The 20,811-nt window shown below is 43.5% G+C and overlaps 2 protein-coding genes across 2 annotated transcripts; both read left to right on the top strand.

Moving 5' to 3' along the window:
* Positions 1 to 8,839: 8,839 nt before the first annotated feature.
* LOC149332049 (sulfotransferase 1C2-like) lies at positions 8,840 to 14,368 on the top strand. The gene is made up of 2 exons (XM_089557013.1): positions 8,840 to 8,914; positions 11,451 to 14,368. The coding sequence occupies exon 2, from the start codon at positions 11,475 to 11,477 to the stop codon at positions 12,417 to 12,419; it is 945 nt and encodes a 314-aa protein (XP_089413139.1). The 5' UTR covers positions 8,840 to 8,914; positions 11,451 to 11,474; the 3' UTR covers positions 12,420 to 14,368.
* LOC149332048 (sulfotransferase 1C2-like) lies at positions 8,847 to 20,552 on the top strand. The gene is made up of 2 exons (XM_089557015.1): positions 8,847 to 8,914; positions 19,370 to 20,552. The coding sequence occupies exon 2, from the start codon at positions 19,402 to 19,404 to the stop codon at positions 20,344 to 20,346; it is 945 nt and encodes a 314-aa protein (XP_089413141.1). The 5' UTR covers positions 8,847 to 8,914; positions 19,370 to 19,401; the 3' UTR covers positions 20,347 to 20,552.
* The last annotated feature ends 259 nt before the right edge of the window (positions 20,553 to 20,811 follow it).

Here is a 20,811-nt window from a genome sequence, read left to right as displayed (position 1 = left end):
TGCACCCAGTGTGCACTGTTCGCCTTCGACAGTGGTTAGTCAGATAAAGCCACAAAGAGGATATACGCTCTTGACGCGCCCCAAAAAGGCCTGCCCGGCGAGGGTGCAAATAGATAACGGAGAAGTCACGATACTGAAATCGCTGATATTTCATTGATAACTTAGAGTATCACTGGGGCTTGCATTGCACAATCTTCTGTGTTTGAAGCGGTGTGGTCAGGATGCGCTGGTGTTGGCTTACGTAGCTACTCCTCGACCTTTTATTCTGTGTTGCCTGTACGCATGTTCCGCGCTATCTTCGTCCACTGACTGTCGTCTCCATAACGTAAGAGTAGCGCAAAACCAGGACGACGGACACAAGGGGAGAGAACACACACCAACAACACAGGCGCTTTTTGCGAGACGACAGTCTCGCAAAAACTCAGGTAGAACACGGACGAGCACAGGGCTCAGCCCTTCCTGCATACACTCTAAAGAGAAAGAAATAAAAAAGGGAGTAAAGTAGTCCTCTAGTGCAGGGTGTGCGCTAGAGAAGAGCTTACTCTCTTTTTAATCCCATATATGCGTATTCGTGTTTAGAGTGTAGCACCCCTGGGAGACTTCTTGCCGGTGCATGCTGCAGGCTCGCGCGGACGATCTTGCATCATAGATTGCCGGGTGCCCGTGATCCCCGACGCTGCAGAAGACGGACAGTGACGTCACGAAGGGTCTTTGGCTTGGAGCTTACCGAAAGTAATTCTTGTGGTGAGACGTAGTTTATAATTTATGAGTCGAGCTGTACACTGGCTTTATTAGTTATTTTTCGCGATTATACTCCTCTCAAGGATCGTTTCAGGGAAGCCCATTCTCGCATACCTGTGAGGATGAGCACCCTGACTTCGGAAATAATTTTTTATTTCCTCAATACGCGATGTGGTTTTTCGTTTCTCTAGTCTTGTTCTACCGGAGCTATGACCCCGATTAACAGTTGACGTCGAGCTCCACGAACCGTCGCAAGTTGAACATGTGTTTCCCTGTGTAAGGGTGTAGAGAGTAGAAATGAGTAGAAATCGTACCACGGCGGCATTCTGGGCAGAATGTGGTTAGTGTGGTTTTTCTACCAGGTGGCGGTTGTTTCATGGCGGCAAACACCTAGGACGACGACATACTATAAAAAACAGGGTACACAGATGTGGTTATCGCTGGGCACTTAGCCAGTAAGCCTTAAGTCCGTCGTAAGTTCACAGAAGCGGCTCCTGGCGGCTTTTAGAGGATCTTAGCTGCTAGTTTGAATAGAGGATCTACCCCCTTGTTTTCCTGAGCAGTAGCAGGTGCACGAGTACGAATAGCACTGATTTGAATACTCGGCAGCCGGTGGAATACTGTCTACGTTACCAGGCATGAAACGATCATCATTTATTAACATGGAGCATCGGCTGTGACCGTCAAGGGTGTAAAACTTTGCGGTCCTTGGCTGACAGCTGCTCTAGCCACTTCTCTATCTTCAGGTATATTTTTGACTGTGTCTGACCAGAGTTTCTTGTTCTTTAGAGCCTCGAACCTAAAACACGGACTAATTATTAAAAAATTAAGTGCCCGCAGTGTAGCACTGATATTTTTAGATACACACTATAATTTGATAACCAACACATTTGCTGCACGTTGCTGGCCGTGACCGCATAACCCTATATTGAACAACGTTGGACAGCCCCAGAAAGCGGTACAGTGTAGCATAATGTGTCTCTGAAATCTCGTAGACAAGAACAGCAACATAGCGAACGGGCTAAATATTTTAACGTCTCAACGTAACACTGTGCTTTCGAGGAAAGGCACACTGAAAGGCTCCCTACCCATTTGGGCCCTCTTCAGACGAAGTTTGGGATGTGAAGCAGACGACTTTATGTGGTTGTAGGTACTGACTTCCTAAATGCCACCGGAACTCCATTTTGCTCATACTTAAAAGTTCTCAACATTTACTGGAGAAGGCTTAACTTGATCCCCGATGTTACACGATGATCCGCGGAGTTCCATAAGAAGCGTATTCTCCGTAAAAAATGTGCGTTTAGCAATGGAGTATTGACCACGTGTCAATGAAATCATTATAGCTATATATCCGAAATGTGGAACTGCGTGGACTCAGTACATTGTCTCCAACATCTTGACCAGAGAGAAAACTCGAGTAAAGCAAGGCGAGTGCATGTTGTTCTCGCCCCTAATCGAACTGACCGGAGCTGAAGTTGCCAATCGACTTGAGCGGAAAGGACCCGTGGTCACGCACCTGCCATTCAGCAACATGGTTTTTTCTAAGCATGCAAAGTACATTTACGTAGCTAGAAACCCATACGACTGCTGCGTTTCCTCCTATTACTTCTTTTTGGGTCTCACTCCCAAAAGCTTCAAGGACACGTCCTTTCGCACTTTTCTCGATATGTTCCTTGGGGGAATGACTGTGTGCGGCGGCTTCTTTGAACATCTCTTGCCTTGGTACAACATGAGAGATGAGCCGAATGTGTTGCTTAACAGTTCAAAAGCGACGCTGGTTAATGGATTCTGAAGATAGCGGATTTTCTTGGTGAAGAACATGGAAGGGCACTGAGAGAGGACCGAGACATTTATTATGGAGTTCTGCAGTCAGCAAGCATAGAGGGAATGAAAGTGATTTTAAACTGCAGCCCTAACGAAGAAATACTAAGCCTGGCGGAGCTTGCAGAGGAGAAGTCACTGAGGTGTCTTGAATTTTTCCAAACATTCAGGGCAGGAATGCCTGAAACGCACCAAGACTCAGTTTTCGCGAGGAAGGGGAAAGTTGGGGACTGGAAAAGTCACTTCAGACCGGAATAGATCAAAAAGACAAAAGCCTAGATAGAAGAAAAGACGACAGGAATGGGATGTCATGATGTTATGGGAAGACTGCGATATTCCCCACTGACATCTGCCCAGAAGTAAGTTTTTTATAGTGTTAATAGTTAAGTGGCAGACCCCGATATGTATTGCTGGAGAAAACATGCAAAGAAATGTCAGATCAAACAGAACAGTAAGGCAAACACGTTTCAGAAGATTATACGTTGCTTAAGAAATGAAGCGGCAGGTAGTGTTTTTCTGGTTCGTGGTGTGATAGAGTGATAATCGTTCGCTTTTTTCGATGCCTTCATGTTGCCCAAGTTTGTGGGTTTCTTTTAGTATTCTGCGATGTATAGCGTGAAATAGAACAATAAATACAAAAAAATTCGTGAACGCATGAGCCTAATTGCAATAAAAAATATAAAATCCACCTATGCTGTAATTCTTGCCGCTTAAAATGCAGGTAGTTTGATGTTTTCTGACCAAGTGATTTTCAAATAAAATCTCAGGGCTACATTTCTCAACTGCAGCAGTCCGATGCCTGGCCGCGATGCGCCATCCCTGCTCGAAGGATTTGACGTCTTTGCAACCTCTGTAACACTTGACTCTCTCCCTGGGCGACCACACTGCTTGCATCTCGCGCGCTAGAACTCCCCTTCATAAATCTAGTGGGCACCGCCTATAGGTTTTGATCGCACGAAATAGTACTGCGCGCCTGTTAAAAATAGTTCTGCAGCTGCGGCTTATATGCCGGCGGCTTATATGCAGCTGCGGGTTATATATCGCTCCGGCTTAACGCCAGAAACCTTAACCGGCGCCGGTATTTAACAGGTGGCTTTAAAAGCGGAGCAGCATTTTCCTTACTTTTTTTTTTGGCTGGTGGTTTTAAGCACATTATGCGGACGCTTCAATACTTATCGATTACTTGAGGCTTGACGGAATGACTTGATAAGGTTTACAATGACAAACAGCAGCGATGGAGTAGAGGTCGAGCATGCACCTGGCGTGTAAAAGGACCGCCGTTCGAATTCCGGTGCTGTGCAATCCTCCACGGGATAAAAAAAAATTAAAAATCCGTACGTGTATAGACTCGCATAACAAGACCTGGTTTGTAGCCTTATACCAGAGCCGAAAATGCACTCCGTCGCCGAAACAGTTTGTGACTACCCTGGTGTAGTACTTGCCCACAACCTCTTACATGAATTGACAGGGAGCCGGGTGGACCGCAGGCAGTGGGCTGCTATGGCCTATGGGCGCGAGAAAGAGGTGAAGGGTGTGATTAGTAGAGTGTGGGGAGGGAAATAGTTTACTGATAATAAATACTTTCTCCCGCAAAAGGGCGAACAGGTATGGACGTGAAAGGACCCAATTAGACACAATGATAATGAAACAGACTTCATACTCCGCGTTTCCAAGAATCGTGCAGAACGCGGAGGTCTTTAGAGAAGTGGGATGTAGCGACCGTTGGAAGGTAAGCTCTCGAATTAGTCTAAATTGAAGAGGGAACAAAGAAACTAGTAAGCCATGAGCCTTTCGATGAGTCAGCAGTAAGCAGGAAAGTGGATGAATTATGGTTCTTGCCGTAGCACTCATATTCGCCAATAACCATGCAAGACGACCTCAGCGTTTGAGCAACGAGCGATAACCTCACACCTGTCGTTACGAAGTGCGCAGTAGAATGGTTAGACAGGTTAACGGTATGCTTTGTGAGGGAACAACAGATCTCATTAAAAAACGCCAAAACATGAAAGTCTCTCACCCTGCAGACAGAATAGTGCTTTAAAAGCAGTGAAAGCAAGGTAACCGACAAAGGAAGTTCAATATGAAGTTAATCGAGCATACGCTAAAGAACGGGGGTAGCCTTAAAGCGGTAAAGAAAAAGCCAGGCATAGGTAAAAATAGTACATACGCGTCAACAGACAAGGAGGGCAATGTATTTAGCAATATGGACAAGCTAGAAGAGTACTACACAATTATAAACAATAGCCAATCTTCCCTGGACAGTGGTTCCCCAGGAAGTCTGGTGTCGTCGGTGTTGCCGGTACTGCGAACGAAAAAGCAGGAGGCACACCTGCCATCTATAGGTCATGTGTCCTTGTAACACGGCCACTATTGCAGGTGGCAGTTGAAGTACTGATTCGTCGCCAGCAGTTGACTAGGACCGTAACCTGGAGCTCAGAAGCTCCACCAATGGCTGTGTCTAAAACCACTTGCCAGTGCAGAGGCACATCCCTTAACCCCTACACCACTTTGCCAGGAGTGGGATGAGGACTCCTGCAGGTCCATTAATTTAAAACAAGGGATTGACCCTTCCCGCATATATGGTCATATAGTCAGAACTAGGCGACAGAAAAAGTGTACTTGTGTGGAAAAGATATTTAATACTATTGCAATGTACTCTTGAAGGTGGGTTATGCGTTATGCGAAAAACAAAACGCTACGAAAGAACAGTATCCCTCTCTGCGAAGTGACGCGCCAAGATTCCAAGCCGCTGAGAGACATATTAACGCTATGGCGTCATACCTTTCAAGCGGAGCCTGTGTCTCTCCACAAGTGTTTTTTGTTTGTTTTTCCGCTGCCAGCGTGGTGCATTTTGTTTTCGTATGATTCCTAACCTGAATGTAAGCTATCTCGCGAAGCACTGCGTCCTATGATCCTGATGTCCTGTAGTCCTGGCCTGGTACTCTGTGTCTCCTTTGATCGTAATACTCTCCGCGCAAATTATCAGCATGAATGCTCCTACTGCAACTTTATAGTTCACGCGAGAGATAGCTTGATTCACCTGCACCGCGTGGTACGACACTAACTGGAAACCTTCCGAGGCAAAACAGTTATGATTACTGTCCTCGAAATAATAGGACCACACTTCCCTCTCTACTCTCTTTCCATTTCGCATTTGTATACTTCTCCACACTGCCAGCTTTGGCGCAGTGAGTAGAGAATCGTTGTGAACCCACACGGAAGGTACCTCATATAATGGTCAGATGTTTAGGGGAATCCCCCAAAGTTGAGTAGCTCTCCAATAAGTGAGTAATTACTCACTGGCATCAACTGAAGCGCAGCCATACGGCTACAAAGGAAAACTTTGCAGCTTTCTCAGAAAACCTCGTAGCTAAAGAAAAATCCATTCTGGTCCAAGGTTTTAACCTGGGACCACCGCTTCACCGGAGCAGTCGCTCTACCAATGAGTAATGGCTCTCTTATTACAAAGCTACTCCACCGTGGGGAATTTGACCAACACTGCTCCTACTTCGAGTTATTCATCAATTCAATTTGATTTGGTGTATTATGGTTTGACGTCCCATTGCGACTCAGCCTATAAGGGACGCTGTAGTGAAGGGCTCCGGAAATTTCGACCACATGGGGTTCTTTAACGTGTTTTGACATCGTTCAGTACATGGGCCTCTAGAATTTCGCCTCCATCGAAATTCAGCCACCGTGGCCGGGATCGAACCCGCGTCTTTCGGGTCAGCAGCCGAGCGCCGTGACCACTGAGCTACGGCGGCGGATAGATGATCAATTCGGTCTCGCCCTACCATATGCTTGCCGTCCTGGTTAGCTCAGTTGGTAGAGCGACTGCTCCGGTGAAGCAGTGGGGCCGGGTTTGAACCCCGGAAGACAACGGATTTTTCATTAACTACGAGGTTTCTGAGAAAGCTGTATAGCTTTCCTTTGTAGCCGTACGGCTGCGCTTCGGTGGATGCCAATGAGTAATTACTCCATTAGTACTTCATATAAACCTCCTGAACGCCAGAACACGACAGAGGAGCGGAGACGCTGGCTCTAGTGGCGACTTTGGTACCTTAGGCAAGAAGTACTGCCTACGCGAGTTTATTAGAGATACTACCTGGACTACGTGGCTGTTTCGAACGTGATTTGTAGCTCTGTAAAGTAGACGTAGCTTGTCCATGAGCTACGCAGCTGTGATCCCCCAGGGCTCGGAATGGGATGTTTATGGATCTCAGATGCTCAGGTATACTATAGATAAAAAGAGGCGCGAGTAATAGGCTGCAGCTCTAAAACGCAGAGCCTGAATTCCTACACCACCAGTCATTGCCGCTACGGTAAACATCCGTTCGCGGGGAAGCGCTCGCATATTTGTCCGTACCGCAGCATGATATATAGAGAAATGGAACAGATCTACAGGTGCACACACGATCGTGTAAATGCACAGCCTTGTTTTGTGGTTTGGAAACCCGCCAAGTGCGGGAAACGACGCCATGTTGTTTTAGTATATTTTGCGCGACCGGTGCGATATTGCGCAGTTTCTTTTCAGCTGACTTCATTGTTTTTTTTTCTGCGCTATTTGTTTTTTCCCCTACAAACTCTCAAGGATCTTTACCGAACGGCACACCATCGTGTTTCATTTTTAAAAATTTAATTTAGCACTGAAGTAAATAAATAGAAAACGGAACTCCCCATATGACCTCGGGGTGAGGAGAACACCAAAGCAACTTGGCGATTGCAGAAGGTCTGGCTTAAATAATAACTACGATAGTTCTCTCATGTTCTCTCGTTTCAGCTTGAACAGCCGAGTATGATAATGACTTGAAAGTTAGTGTTCCGCATACATGTGACATGTGGCATAAAAAAAAACTGTGGCCTTACTCTGCTTCTTAACTCGGTTTCATTACGAATTTTCGGCCAGGCTGGCATGAAAGTTGTAAACATAAATAAATAAATTGCAGCGAAAAACAAAAAAATCAAAATAACAGAAAAGGGACTTTAAGTAGGTCCTAGCGAATTCAACCGCCGTAACAGCGATCGCACCGCAGATATTGCAGGTCTTACTTGACACGACTTGATGATGGATTGTTATGGCGCACGGGCGTCTGTGGCCAAAGAGCGCCATCGTATAAGGTTTTTTTTTTACTCAAGGTGGGGTCCGAAACCCATTTCCCAAACATTTCACCCTAAATAAGCCGAGCACCAGACCAGCGGAATACTTGTACCCACTGTAACACCGGTGGGTAGCCGGTGGCACTGGGAATCGAACCCCGTACCTGGTTTACACGAACTGAACTCTCCTATTGTGGCTACCATTCCCTGTAGAAATCGAAATAGAAAGAGCATGAAACTCGAAACTCCTTTACAATATTTTTTTCGCACTTACATAAATTGCGCATTATTGTCCGCAGATAACAATATGTTAGTTCCCTAAGCTCCGTTCGAATGAATCAACCCGGAACACAAAAAATAATTTGCGATACTCTTTTAAATACATCTGTTCTAGCTTCAAGAAATCCCCTTGGTACACATAGATAAGCCTAACATTATTGCAAAAATATCTTTCATGAAGTAAAAAGGCGTTATATTCATGAGGATGACTACCAAGATATGCTCAAGAGTGGCGATATGCGAAGGCGCCCTGCCTATTGTGAGTGAGCCTTGAGTTTGGGGACTACACTTTGCGCTGTTTCTTCCCAATATGTAGAAGAAGTTTCTTTATTTTGCTTGAGCAAAAAAAAGGTGACGGAAGAAAAAGCTGCTTAGTTGCAGCTCGACAAAGCTCCCGCCACCCAGACAGCAAGCACTTGCCCAGCACATAGTTTTACAAAAATTGATAAAACAGTCCTCTGAAAAGAGCAGTCAACTGTCAATTGTCACGTGCAGAACAATGAACAAAATAGACACTTGAAACAAGAAAAAAGCGTGAACTATGAGAGCGTGAACCATCTTGCCTTAACTGTATTTTTGAATCAACCTATTTAACACTTTTCCTCAGAATCCCTCACTGGTAGCACGTTGCACACAAGGCTTCGTGAGGCTGAATGTCGCCATTTCTATGACCTCCTAAATATGGCAACAACACTCTGGCACAATCTTGCATTGTTTGCGCTTTTGGCACGACACGCGAAATACAAAGATAATATGCCATCTCTGCCAGCCCGGCTAAGATATAGAATAAGCCACAGCATATACCTTATCAGCCTTCCTTGAGGCACCCAGCCCTGTTTTTGGCGGAGGCATCGTTATCTGGAGACGGCATTCTGGGATGCATCTTCTCACTTTGAACGCTCGACTGGAAGACTTCGGGCGCTTCGGGAGGCGTCGCTGTTTGAACTCTGCTCACTAGGCCTGCAGCACACTTCTCGTAAGTACCGCATTGCGTCACTGCGCAGACTATCACGCTGTAGTTGACTGAACGTTACGGCTGGCAGCCGGTCTTTTTACACAATACGAGGCCAGAAAATTAATCTGAATGAGTTAAAATAAAGTTTCTAAATTATGCATGCAATTTGAACGGCATTTCCTCTACCCGTTTATTGGTTCTCTGTAGAATATGTTGCGCTTGTGACTCAGTAACAACTTGATAGGTGCGGCATGATCTTTTTGGCTCTACATGCACAGTGCATGACATAGACGAAATACTCCATGCTGGCTCATGTGGTTACCACGCGTAGGGCTTTATGTGTATGAACAAGCAAGAGCAGAAAAATATTTTAATCTATCTAATGAAAACAGTGCTTCTGGAAATTGCGCTGTTCTAATAAAAAAAACTTTGACTTTCGTGCGTAACGTTTACGAGCTACATAAATACGTCTAGTTGAGTTCATGGTTGTTCAAGGACTACGCTTTCACTGCTCCATTATACTGTGCAGATTACTATGTAAAAATACAGCAATCCGTTAATCCAACTACAACTTAAACGTTCGTGGTTAAGCAGACCAGACCTGATGCTTCCCTTGTATTTTCAGTTCAGAAATGTTGTCCATACATTTACTGAGAGAACAAGCCTGAGCACAAAATATGTCGACATGATTGAATTACTTCCGTTTGTAACACGTGTTTATAACTGTTATAAATTTGTTTTACCTTCTTCAGTTCTTACCGCAGCGAGTAGGTAACTCTGTTACGCTGCAGACCATGTATGCGAAGTTTGTTTCTTGATGGCGCTTTAGAATAATTTATTACTTTAGAGAATTATTAAATGCTAGTTTAAATACATTGAATATTACTAACATTACTAACAAGCCATCTTCGAGCGCAAGGCATAAAATATGAAGAAAAATATGCAGCAGCTTGCTACACTGAGTTTAATGCTATAAGAGCATGTGTCAGCAAAAAACACCCATTCCGGCTTTTTGGATGAAAAATAGGTGTTATCATAAAATTGATGGTGTCATACCAGAAAGAAATAAGCGAAAAATGCTAACAAATTATGTGAAGGAGGCAAAAATTGAACTGGTCATTCACGCTAAGCTGAAACACGGTGTAAGAAGTAGCTCCTTACACTGTGGGCGGAAGCGACTGCGCAAAAAAAAAAAAAATATCTACATTCTCTAATAGGTTACAAAAAATTGTTCTTGTGACACAATTTAACTTAAGTTAATGCAGGTATTTCTTCTTAATGGACGCAACGAGCGTGTTTCAACTCGGAAGGTATATCATATTACTTTAAATTTTTACAAGTGCGACGAATTTTACGGCCGCAATCCGTAAAACAACAAGAAAAAGAAAGAATAAAGTTTCCTAATTTGCAATTTGCGGCGGTGTCTGTTTAAACGTGAAAAATGTCAGTTGAAATAGGTTCTCGACCGTCACTACACTGTATCTTCACGAACATGACTCCTCTTGAGGTGCAACATTTTTAGCTCATAGAAAAACGTTTGCTTGAATCGGATGAGTGGAACATATGAGCCTTCAAACCATGTATTTTGTTTAGTTATCTGAAATGATATATATGCGTCGTATGCGTGTTTCGAAGTTTCCACCAGTTATAATTACTGAATATGAATTAAGTCGAACTACAAAGTGCCCAATACATCACGTTTATGGACATCGGTGTTTCCAAAAAGGCGTTGCGTACGCACAGTTGTTAATCTGCTGCAAAAGAGTCGAACGTCTCTTTCAAATGACGATTGTTTTCAGTTCTGGTAAGAAAATGTGTTGAATTGCATCAGTAAGCACATGGTCATGATTTTACTTTATTACTGCCGTTTACATCAGGCCAGTAGTCGCTGTTTAATTGTCTTTTTATGATAGTGTTCCAGCTTGCACGGCTTTCAAGCCAGCTGCACCGAAACCAGACAATTTCGCATTCACTCTGATGACTTTCAGTAGCAACGACAACCCAAGCCTGCAAGGTGGTCAATTATAAGAGTGCAATAACGTGCCGAGAACGGATAATGAATTCCGCTGTCCTGTCTTACCTGCACATAACATCGAATTTAAGAACAGGTCCTGCGATCCTGCGCTCAGTCTTGCAATATGCCAACCAATACTAGTTTTGAGTTATGGCTCCAGTCTTGTCAGAACATCATTAGGCTTAAAACACTTTTGACCCTACAGAAACTCGTGCTACATCAGAATTGGCCAATCCTTGCGCTTAGAGTCCCGAAGGAACAGGAGCTGATTTCCTCCTAAACTACGTGTTTATGGTTTTAGAAAAAAGAAAACATCCAGCGCTACAGCTGCTAAGAAACTGGTTAACAGAACTAAAGCAACGTAAATTTATGGAGGAGTTGGTACTACGTAGTTAGCTATAACAAGGACGTGGGAACGTGAGACAAGACACAGCGCTGTGTTGTTACATCTTATCTCATCCTTGTACAGGTGCTGTGTAGCAGCCGTACGGCTACCCAAGTATGAAACTAGATTTATAAACATTTTTTTTCTTTTCATTGCAGAAAGGAGCGCCGAATAAACGCACAATGAACATAGAGTCTTACCGATATGTGGATGGCCTCTGGATGCACAAGATTTTCCACGAGGACAACTTACGTTCTGCGTTTTCTTACAAGCCACGTCCGGACGATATTTTCATCGCGACGTATCCAAAGTGCGGTACTACTTGGACTCAGTACCTTGTCCTTAACATTTTGAAAAAGGGCGACCCCACGAAAACAACGCTGGACTTTTATCTCGCTTCTCCTTTTCTGGAGATGATGGGCGCAGAAGCGGCCGAGAAAATGGTCAGGCCTGGTCTTTTGAAAGTGCATCTGCCTTTTCAGTGGACTTCCTATTCCGCAAATGCAAAGTATATTTGCGTCACCAGGAACCCCTATGACGTTTGCGTCTCTTTTTACTACCACATGAAGGGCTTCACTCCGAAATCTGAGAAAGACGTGTCGTTCGCTAGGTTCCATGAGCTGTTCATCACCGGCAAGCTCTCATGGGGTGACTACTTCGATCACCTCCTCTCTTGGTATGAACAACGGGACAGGGCGAACGTTCTTTTCTTCACTTACGAAAAGTTGAAGAAGGACACAACCAATTGGGTCCTAAAGATTGCGGACTTTCTTGGAGAAGAATATGGCGAAGAGCTCAGAAAAGATTCGACGCTACTTCGCAAGATCATTGACAACTGCAGTTTGGAAAATATGAAAGACGTGTTTAATGACACCAAGACTACGCTATTAAAGGACCTGCTCAGTTTGCCTCCAGAGAAGGCTCTTAAGTCTATGGAAGTTTACCGCGAACGTGACACTCCTGCAGGCGGGTGCCACGAAAGTGAGAAATTTATTCGGAAAGGCACAGTTGGAGACTGGAGGGCCCACTTCACGCCAGACCAAATCGAGAAGACAAAGGAGTGGATTAAGAAGAAAACTGAAGGATCGGACGTGATGGACTTGTGGAGAGATATGGACCTTCCCTGACTCGACCGACTTGTAGGAATCGTAAAGCTGGCCTGGATTCACAGTACCCTGCAGAAAAAAGATGATTTTATTTCAAGATTCATAAACGAATATGGGTCAGGTCGGCTTAGGCGGAGCTCCTAAGCAGCAGCACACGCCGCAAGCCTAGGAATATTAATCCCATATTAGTAGGCAATATTGCATGTTTTTTATATTAAGGTTTGTGATTATCCGACTGGGATTTATCCTTCGGTCTACGTATTCACGTTTTTTTCTCACATAAAGTCAGTTCTCTCTCCACGACACCCTATGGTCCACTGCTAAGCTCCGTTACAGTGCCTTCACACCACTGCAAAAATGTCTGTTACGATCATTAAAAAGAGAAACCCTATAAAAGACACTGTTCTGTTGCGACCGAGGTTTTCATATTGAAATAAAGGTCTTAGATACTGCTATATTAGCGTTAAAAATACTCCTCTTTCAAAAATCAGAACTAATTTTTATTAAGTTTCGGTAAAATTTTTTTATTTATTTATTTATTTATTTATGAATACTGTCAACCCTCATTTGAGGGTCATTACAGGGAGGGAAAGTGAAGAGACAAAGAAATGCACATATAACCATGAATGAACAAGCTTCTTTGAGCATACAATACAAGAGAGCATTGAAACGCAACACAGTTCACACCACTGTAGAACCACCTGCTGTACAAAAAGCAATATTGGACAATCAGTTACGCGCCCATCTACAAGAATCCCATGCCTAGACGGAATTCCCAAGTGCATTCAAGAATGCCGCTACACCTGTAGACTCAGCAACGTGAGCGGGCAGTTTATTCCAGTGCTCAATAGCATCCGGAAAGAATGAGCAGCGAAAGACGTTAGTTCGTGCCAAGTATGGCCGAATTGCTTTGTGGTGGTTAAGGCGGGAGCTTAGTCTACCTGGAGGCTGCAGATATTTTTCTTTATTGATGTTAATTTCTCCGTGAATGATTTGGTAAAGTATTTTTAATCTCTGCCTTTTACGTCTTTTTTCTAATGTTTCTAGACTACATGAGTTTAACATCTCCGTTACCGAATCTGTTTTCCTGTATTTTGAACAAATAAATCTCGCTGCACGTCTTTGAATCTTTTCTATTTCCGTTGAAAGAATCTTCTGCCGAGGAGACCATACTACAGATGCATATTCTAGGGAAGGCCGGATGAGAGATTTGTATGCTAAAAGTTTGACATCTTTCGTTGCTCTCCCCAACTTTCCTCTTAGAAAACACAGTTTTCTATTTGCCACCGCACAAACATTTTCGACATGATTGTGCCAACTTAGGTTGTGAGAAATTGACACCCCCAGATACTTGAATGTACTAACATTAACCAAATCGTGACCTGCAATACTGTACTGAAAAGAAATTATATTTCGTTTGTTAGTTATATGGGTAAATGTGGTCTTATTGAAGTTGATTTTCATTTCCCATTTCTCACACCAAAGAGCAAAAGCCTGCAGGTTTTGGTTAATGTTAATCTGATCTCCTTCACATGTGACAGGTGCATAAATGAGGCAATCATCCGCAAATAGTTTCAGTTTAACAGAATTTCCAACTGCACATACTACGTCATTGATATAAACTAGAAATAGCAATGGCCCCAGCACAGAACCCTGTGGTACACCAGAATACACATCCAAAAAGCCAGACTCGCAATTGTCAACACGTACCGCCTGTTTGCGTTTCGCCAAGTACGCTTCTATCCATCTAAGGATGTCTCCATTAATGCCAACCCTTCGCACTTTCAGGAGTAATTTGTCATGAGGAACCTTATCAAAGGCTTTTTCAAAATCTACACAAATAACATCAATCTGTCCCCGGTCATCTATAGCTTTAGAAAGGTCATGTATTGTCTCAATTAACTGTGTCACCGTTGAAAACCCTCGACGGAAGCCATGCTGACATTCAGAAAGTAGTCCATTTGTTTCCAAAAAAATGATAATATGATAATATGATAATATGATAATATGATAATATGATAATATGATAATTAAATAAAAATGATAATATGATAATTAAAAACAAACGTACGTAAATGTTAGTGAAACCGCATCTAAAAGAAGGTAGTAAGTATCTCCGTTGAAACACGTAGATATGATCATGTAATCAAATGAAGGCAGTCATCGTGGTTGTTAAGTGCGAGAAAAGAATCAGGAAGAATGATAGAGGTAGGGGCACACCAATGTTATGTGTGGTGGTTATTTACACTGTCGTCGCCTTTATATTGTATGTGGACATAGGGCTAGCACAGATTGAACCAGACAAGTAAGATCCAGCCAGCGCTGTGTGTGTGCCACAGCTGACGTGTACATGCCATCCCAGGGTAAAAAAAAACATTCAAAAGTAACGCCTTAAGTGCACATCTGGGTGCTCGTCTGTAAAGCGATCACTCAAGAGAATTGTGACCGGGGATTCCAAACGAAACGTAGTTAGTCTTCATTAAAAACATACGAAGCTTCATTAAACCCCATTAAACCATAAACAAAACCATCATCATCAGCGTGTGAACCTCTGAAATTCTTTTCTTTGTCTACGGCGGCCCCACAGTTCTGCGGGTTGCAGGATTGAATACCATCTATGAATGGATGATTCAAGCGAACAAGCGACTCCCAGTGCTTATTATATCACGAGGTTTTGTGATACCAGCGCTTTGCCTACCCTCAGAGTCTTAAGCACTGGTTGGACACCTTTTGCCTTCGGTTTTGTGCAAGATGCCGTAATGTAGTAAAAAAATATCTGTAATAAATGAGCCCTTTGGACTGTAAATCGGCGGCGGAATGAATACTGGATATTGGGTATTGGAGCCTACAAAAGCGAAAAAACTGGATTAAATTAAGTCGAAGTGAGCTAAAAAAAACGAAATAGCGACAACATCACAGATTTTGTATGCCTCATTTGACCTTTACAAAACATTTATTACGTCGCTATTCGCTTGAGGAAATCGAAACTGAAACAACATGACACAAGATAATCATTCGGACAGATTTTTTCGTGCGCAGGTAAATTCGACGCGGCGATTCACATATAGTATTGTGCTAATATTATGAGCTCTCTCTTAAAGAAGCAAAAAGACACCGAAAAATTTGAACTAACAAACCATAGCAGAAAACAAGGAAGAACAGATGAGGCATACAATAGGCATATGTTTGCAACACGTGCCTTGGAGAAGGCAGCCAACTAGGAGTAAAAACACAAAAACGTTTTTTTCACGATGACAAACGGATGCAAATGTAAATTTTGTGTTGTGATAAGACAAGGAAGCATGCGTGAATTTCTAACAGTTAGAAAGTAAGTAGAAAACATGAACAACTCTTCTTTAGCCTTACTCTTAAAACAACCGGGCGATTAAATTGTAAACATTCGGCGCTTCGTTACGAACGAGCTGCGCGGTGCAGCGTTATATCTTTATATATTGCATGTATTGTTGTGTTGTGTTGAGTTGAATGGCACATAAGCAGCTAGGGCTATCATGTGCCAAACTCAACGATATTGCATATATTGCTGTTTAATACGCTTAGCAAAAGCTGTGCGCTTGATTCCGCATGGCATATTCTTTTAAGTTTCAAAAAAGTAACGAATGATAATATCCACCGTCCGTAAAAATCTGTAAAAGAGGAAGAATAACGCTACCTAACGTATCACTGGTGCGCGCACCGGTTGAAGGCGGGAACATTTTGAAAGGCATGGCTCCCGCTCATGGCCCTATGTCCCCCAGGTCATACTTTATCCTGAGGTACAAAATTTTTAGCTCAAGGAAAAAAGCCTTGTTTGAGCCCATAAAATGGAATATGTCAAAAGTTAAAACCACACCTTTTCTTGAATGATCTAAAGGGTTATATTTAGGTGCCGCAGGGGCATCCGTAAGTTTCGGAAGAGTATGGTAAGTGACTGTGAATAGAGGCAAATTAAAAAGTGCCGACTATATTACTGTCAGAGAGCACAGTGTTTGCAGTAAGGCGCAGCGTAGAAATGCTCTTAGAGCCTCGAATTCAAGACCTGACTCCACGCGTCATCAAACCAAGCAGTTTATACGTTCGAACATGGAAGCGTAAGAGTTAAAGTCAAAAGTTTCCTCGAAAACAAAGTTAGACGGGACAGCAAAGTATGGACGGAATGGCGGAGGGCTATTTACTGAAACCGCACCGGATCATCAAGAAACAGCACCTTGTTACATTTAAACAAAGGCAACTTTATTAGGTGGAATATTTAGACACTGAAAGCAATAAAGCTCACTTAGACCAACTCGCGAATCTGCTGGGTACTTACTGCAATTTTAGCACTCAAAAGATTAATATGGACGCAGCAGTATGTGTGGCACAGGAACCGATGCCGGATGCTACGCTTACAGCGACTTACACTGTCATTGCTTACAAATGCAGTTACTGACGACCCCTATGGGAATTGCAATAGCAGAAGAAAGCATACTTGGTCATATCATTTGAGCTACCTTTGTTCTTCAATAGCAGCCAGAACAACGGCGATTGATGTCACAGACTTTTGCCACTTTTTGCTGCAGATACGCTCTGTAAAAGGCCTGGGAAGTTCCTAGGTATTCGTGTGTTTTAATCTCACCGCAAAACTTTGAGCTATTGATAACTAAAAACAGCGCGAATTCGTCATTGAAATTCAAGTGGCAACGAATAATCCCAGCGCAGGATAGATGTTGCGAGCTGTGCTTTTAACAGGACCTAGTCTAATAAGTCAATATCATTAATTACCGTCAAAAAAGCTGCAATGAAGAATTAGAGTGAAATTAGTGCGGCATTTAATTAAGAAGTGCTGCTGATTCGTGACTATCGCCCAAAAGAAAATTGACGCTACATAATGTTTGATTATAAAGGTAGCAGGAACAATACCTGACTTTTAACAGATAGTACTTAGGTTGACATCTAAAAAACATTCCTAGCTTCTCTGCCACGAAATTGCCTAATGGGTTGAGAGGGGTCACGTGAACTTGTGACGTCTCACAATCTGCCCGCCTGATTGCGAGCACGCTGCCCAGTGTTGCCAAATGCAGTGAAACTGCCACCAGCCAACCGCGGCGCTATGCATCAGCCTTACGTCAGCCCGGGATTGGCAACCTGCGTGTTACTAGCCTGAACGGTGTCTGTGTTTGCAAAAGGCTACCTGCATTGACAGGCGCGGATAGCTAACCGCTGCACCACAGACCCATTACTGGTATGAGGGCTTCCCTCGATCTATGAATGCGAATGAGAGGGTCTTGCGTCATCATATCCACGTGACCACCAATAGACCAATTTTAAGCCACCGCCAAATCTGAAAATCTGAGGATGACAAAAATTTGGAAGTTGGCCCATTCCGAAAAATTACGGAGAACCACTATTATTTTGTGAGGTAGGCGCACCTCAGGAAATGGTCTAGATGGATTAGTGGAGACTAGTGGGTATATTAAGGTATGTTAGTGGGTAGGATGAGCACAATCCCATATGATAAATCAATTGAAGGTACCCGAACATTTTCAAGGGCCGAAAACCGGCTCGAATTGGAGGCTGGACGGAAAATTTGCAAAACCTTTAGAAAACCATTTCAGACATCATAGCAGGCAACCTAAACTCCACCGCATTTCCTTCTTTTATAATGTGGTTTAGAAGGCAGCCATTTTTTTTGACAGCCTGTTATGCCAAAACAAGTGACCGATATTAGCACGTCATTGAAATACATAACATCTGTGGGTCATGATAGTCTCGCCTCGTTTTTCCGCAAGAAGTTCTGTGTGAATGTTTGTGAAACCTTAGCACTTGCAACCGATTTGTGCGAAGCACATGCTTCAATCACAAATACAAGTATAAAGTAAAAAATAATAGATGGGACAATTGATCAGCCTTAAGGGTATCCGCGAGACCGTAGCACGTTGATTCTCATATATGGAGCAGGTCATTCTGTACGCTACATTCATAGATCCTTTGCAGTCACCCCTGCTTGCGCAGTTTTGCAGCGGTTAAGCGATGCGGCACTGCCCTGCGATGGCAGGTGCTTCCAGAGGCGAGCCTTGCGCGACCCAGGTTCTTATTCCCCAGCGACCAATCATTAATTTACTTGCCACCTGCCACGGTGGCCAGTCTGCTCATTATCCTGTCCAGTGGGCAGGTTGTGTTGATGCCACGTAGTCACGTGACCTCTGTGGCCCACCTGCCTCCCAGGTTGCTCTCTGGGCGCCACCTGCCAGAGTGATGCTGGTAATTTTTGGCTCAGAACGACGACGACGGATTTTGTGGGCGACGGGGACTTAACCTTATCGTGTTAGCATTACAAAAAGAAGCAAGTAAAACTGATTTGGAAAACAACCATGCCACATCAGCTATTTTTCTTTGGAAGAGGTAGCGGGGAAGGTAATTGGTCTGACAAATAATTTTACAATTGATATAACTTCCACACAAAAGGGCAATATGGATGCATGAAAGGAATTCAACTGAAGCAGCATTGCCTTTCCTTATTCAAAGTACAAAGCGATATTCTCTTTATTACAAAGCTTATGGTCAGTGTGTAAGGCATCCTTCTTAACAACAATATTGTCTTGAAATTCTTAGCCATTTCTAGTGTCAATCCATATCATAAAACCTAGATGCTCCTCATGAACGACATATTGCTTTCCCGTTCTTTAGTCAGGCTGCACTAGCGATGACCTGCAGCATTCATAATTTCTTACAATTTTTCGAGTACTGGATGTGTGTTATTGAACCTACTCTTCTCAAAGCATAGCAAGGCTCAAAAGGCTAATAACAACGCGCCAACGTCTGGTAGCTCATAATTGCCAAATCTTTCAATTATTGAGAGTGTAGAACAAGAGATAAATGGCTGCTATCACTGCGCCTCAGTGGTTTCAGAAATAAATGTCATCAAGCGCTAGAGATACAAGACACTCGTCAATGAAGGCTCTAACTGCTTTTTCAACATTCGTTTTTTTTTTCAGATTCTAGAAAGCAGCGCAGAGTAAAAGCACCAATGGACCTAAAAACTTACAGATATGTGGACGGCCTCTGGATACACAAGAGTTTCCACGAGAATACCATACGTTCTGTGTTCTCTTACAAGCCTCGTCCGGACGATGTTTTCATTGCGACTTATCCAAAGTGTGGAACGACTTGGACTCAGTACGTGGTCCTCAACATTTTGAGAAAGGGTGAGCCTCCAAAAACAGCACTGGACTTTTATCTCGCTTCACCTTTCCTGGAGATGATGGGCGCAGAAGCGGCCGAGAAGATGGTCAGGCCTGGTCCTTTGAAAGTGCACCTGCCTTTTCAGTGGACGCCCTATTCCGCAAATGCAAAGTATATCTGCGTCACCAGGAACCCCTACGACGTTTGCGTTTCTCTCTACTACCAAAAGAAGGGTTACACGCCGAAATCTGTGGAAGATGTGTCGTTCGCTAGGTTCCATGAGCTGTTCATCAACGGGAAGCTCTCATGGGGTGACTACTTCGAACACCTCCTCTCGTGGTATGAGCAACGGGACAGGGCGAACGTTCTATTCTTCACTTACGAAAAGTTGAAGAATGACACAGCTCACTGGGTCCTAAAGATTGCGGACTTCCTTGGAGAAGAATATGGAAAAGAGCTTCGAAATGACTCGGCCTTACTTCGCAGGATCATGGACAACTGCAGCTTGGAAATTATGAGGGACGTGTTTAACGACAGCATGACCACGCTAATAAAGGACCTGCTCAGTTTGCCTCCAGAAAAGTGTCTTAAGTCTGTGGAATATCTCCGTGAGCTTGGTACTCCTGCGGGCGGGTTCCATGAAAGTGAAGGCTTCATTCGGAAAGGCATCGTTGGAGACTGGAGGGCACACTTCACGCCCGACCAAATCGAGAAGACAAAGGAATGGATTAAGAAGAAAACTGAAGGATCGGACGTGATGGACTTGTGGAGTGATATGGATCTTCCTTGACGCGAATTGACTTGTAGTAACCCTAAAAGCGGTGTTGTAATCATAGAAGACAAAGAAACAGGCCACTTTATTTAAAGGTTGCTCAATCAAAAGGTGTTGGGTTGGCTTCACAGAATTTTATAAACCAGCACAAGGACGACTGCTTCAAATATGAGTTCCTAAAAGTAGGCAACGTGTATTATGTTTTGTTTATAAGAGCTTGTGGCCCGCTTTATTGTTAAATAAATGCATGCAGAACACCGACTTTGCCTAATTTCTCGTTCGACTTATTCATGTTTTGCCCTTCTTATTGTAAACTTGTACCATCCTGCACTAAAGGCCAGGTCCTCAGTTCTCTTTCAGTACCTTGACATCCCTGAAAAAAAAAAATGCCTGTTAAAATGGCGATAGGCATTGTGGCTGTTAAAATTGCTACTTGGTTGATAAACGGAGTCAGTGGCTGTGAACAGTTGACAGTCACAGCTA

This window comes from Amblyomma mixtum, chromosome 8 (genome assembly GCF_055824585.1).
Source record: "Amblyomma mixtum isolate Tamu chromosome 8, ASM5582458v1, whole genome shotgun sequence".
Taxonomy (NCBI): domain Eukaryota; kingdom Metazoa; phylum Arthropoda; class Arachnida; order Ixodida; family Ixodidae; genus Amblyomma; species Amblyomma mixtum.
Note: the sequence above shows the minus strand (reverse complement) of the source record. Positions and strands in the feature narration are given on the sequence as shown.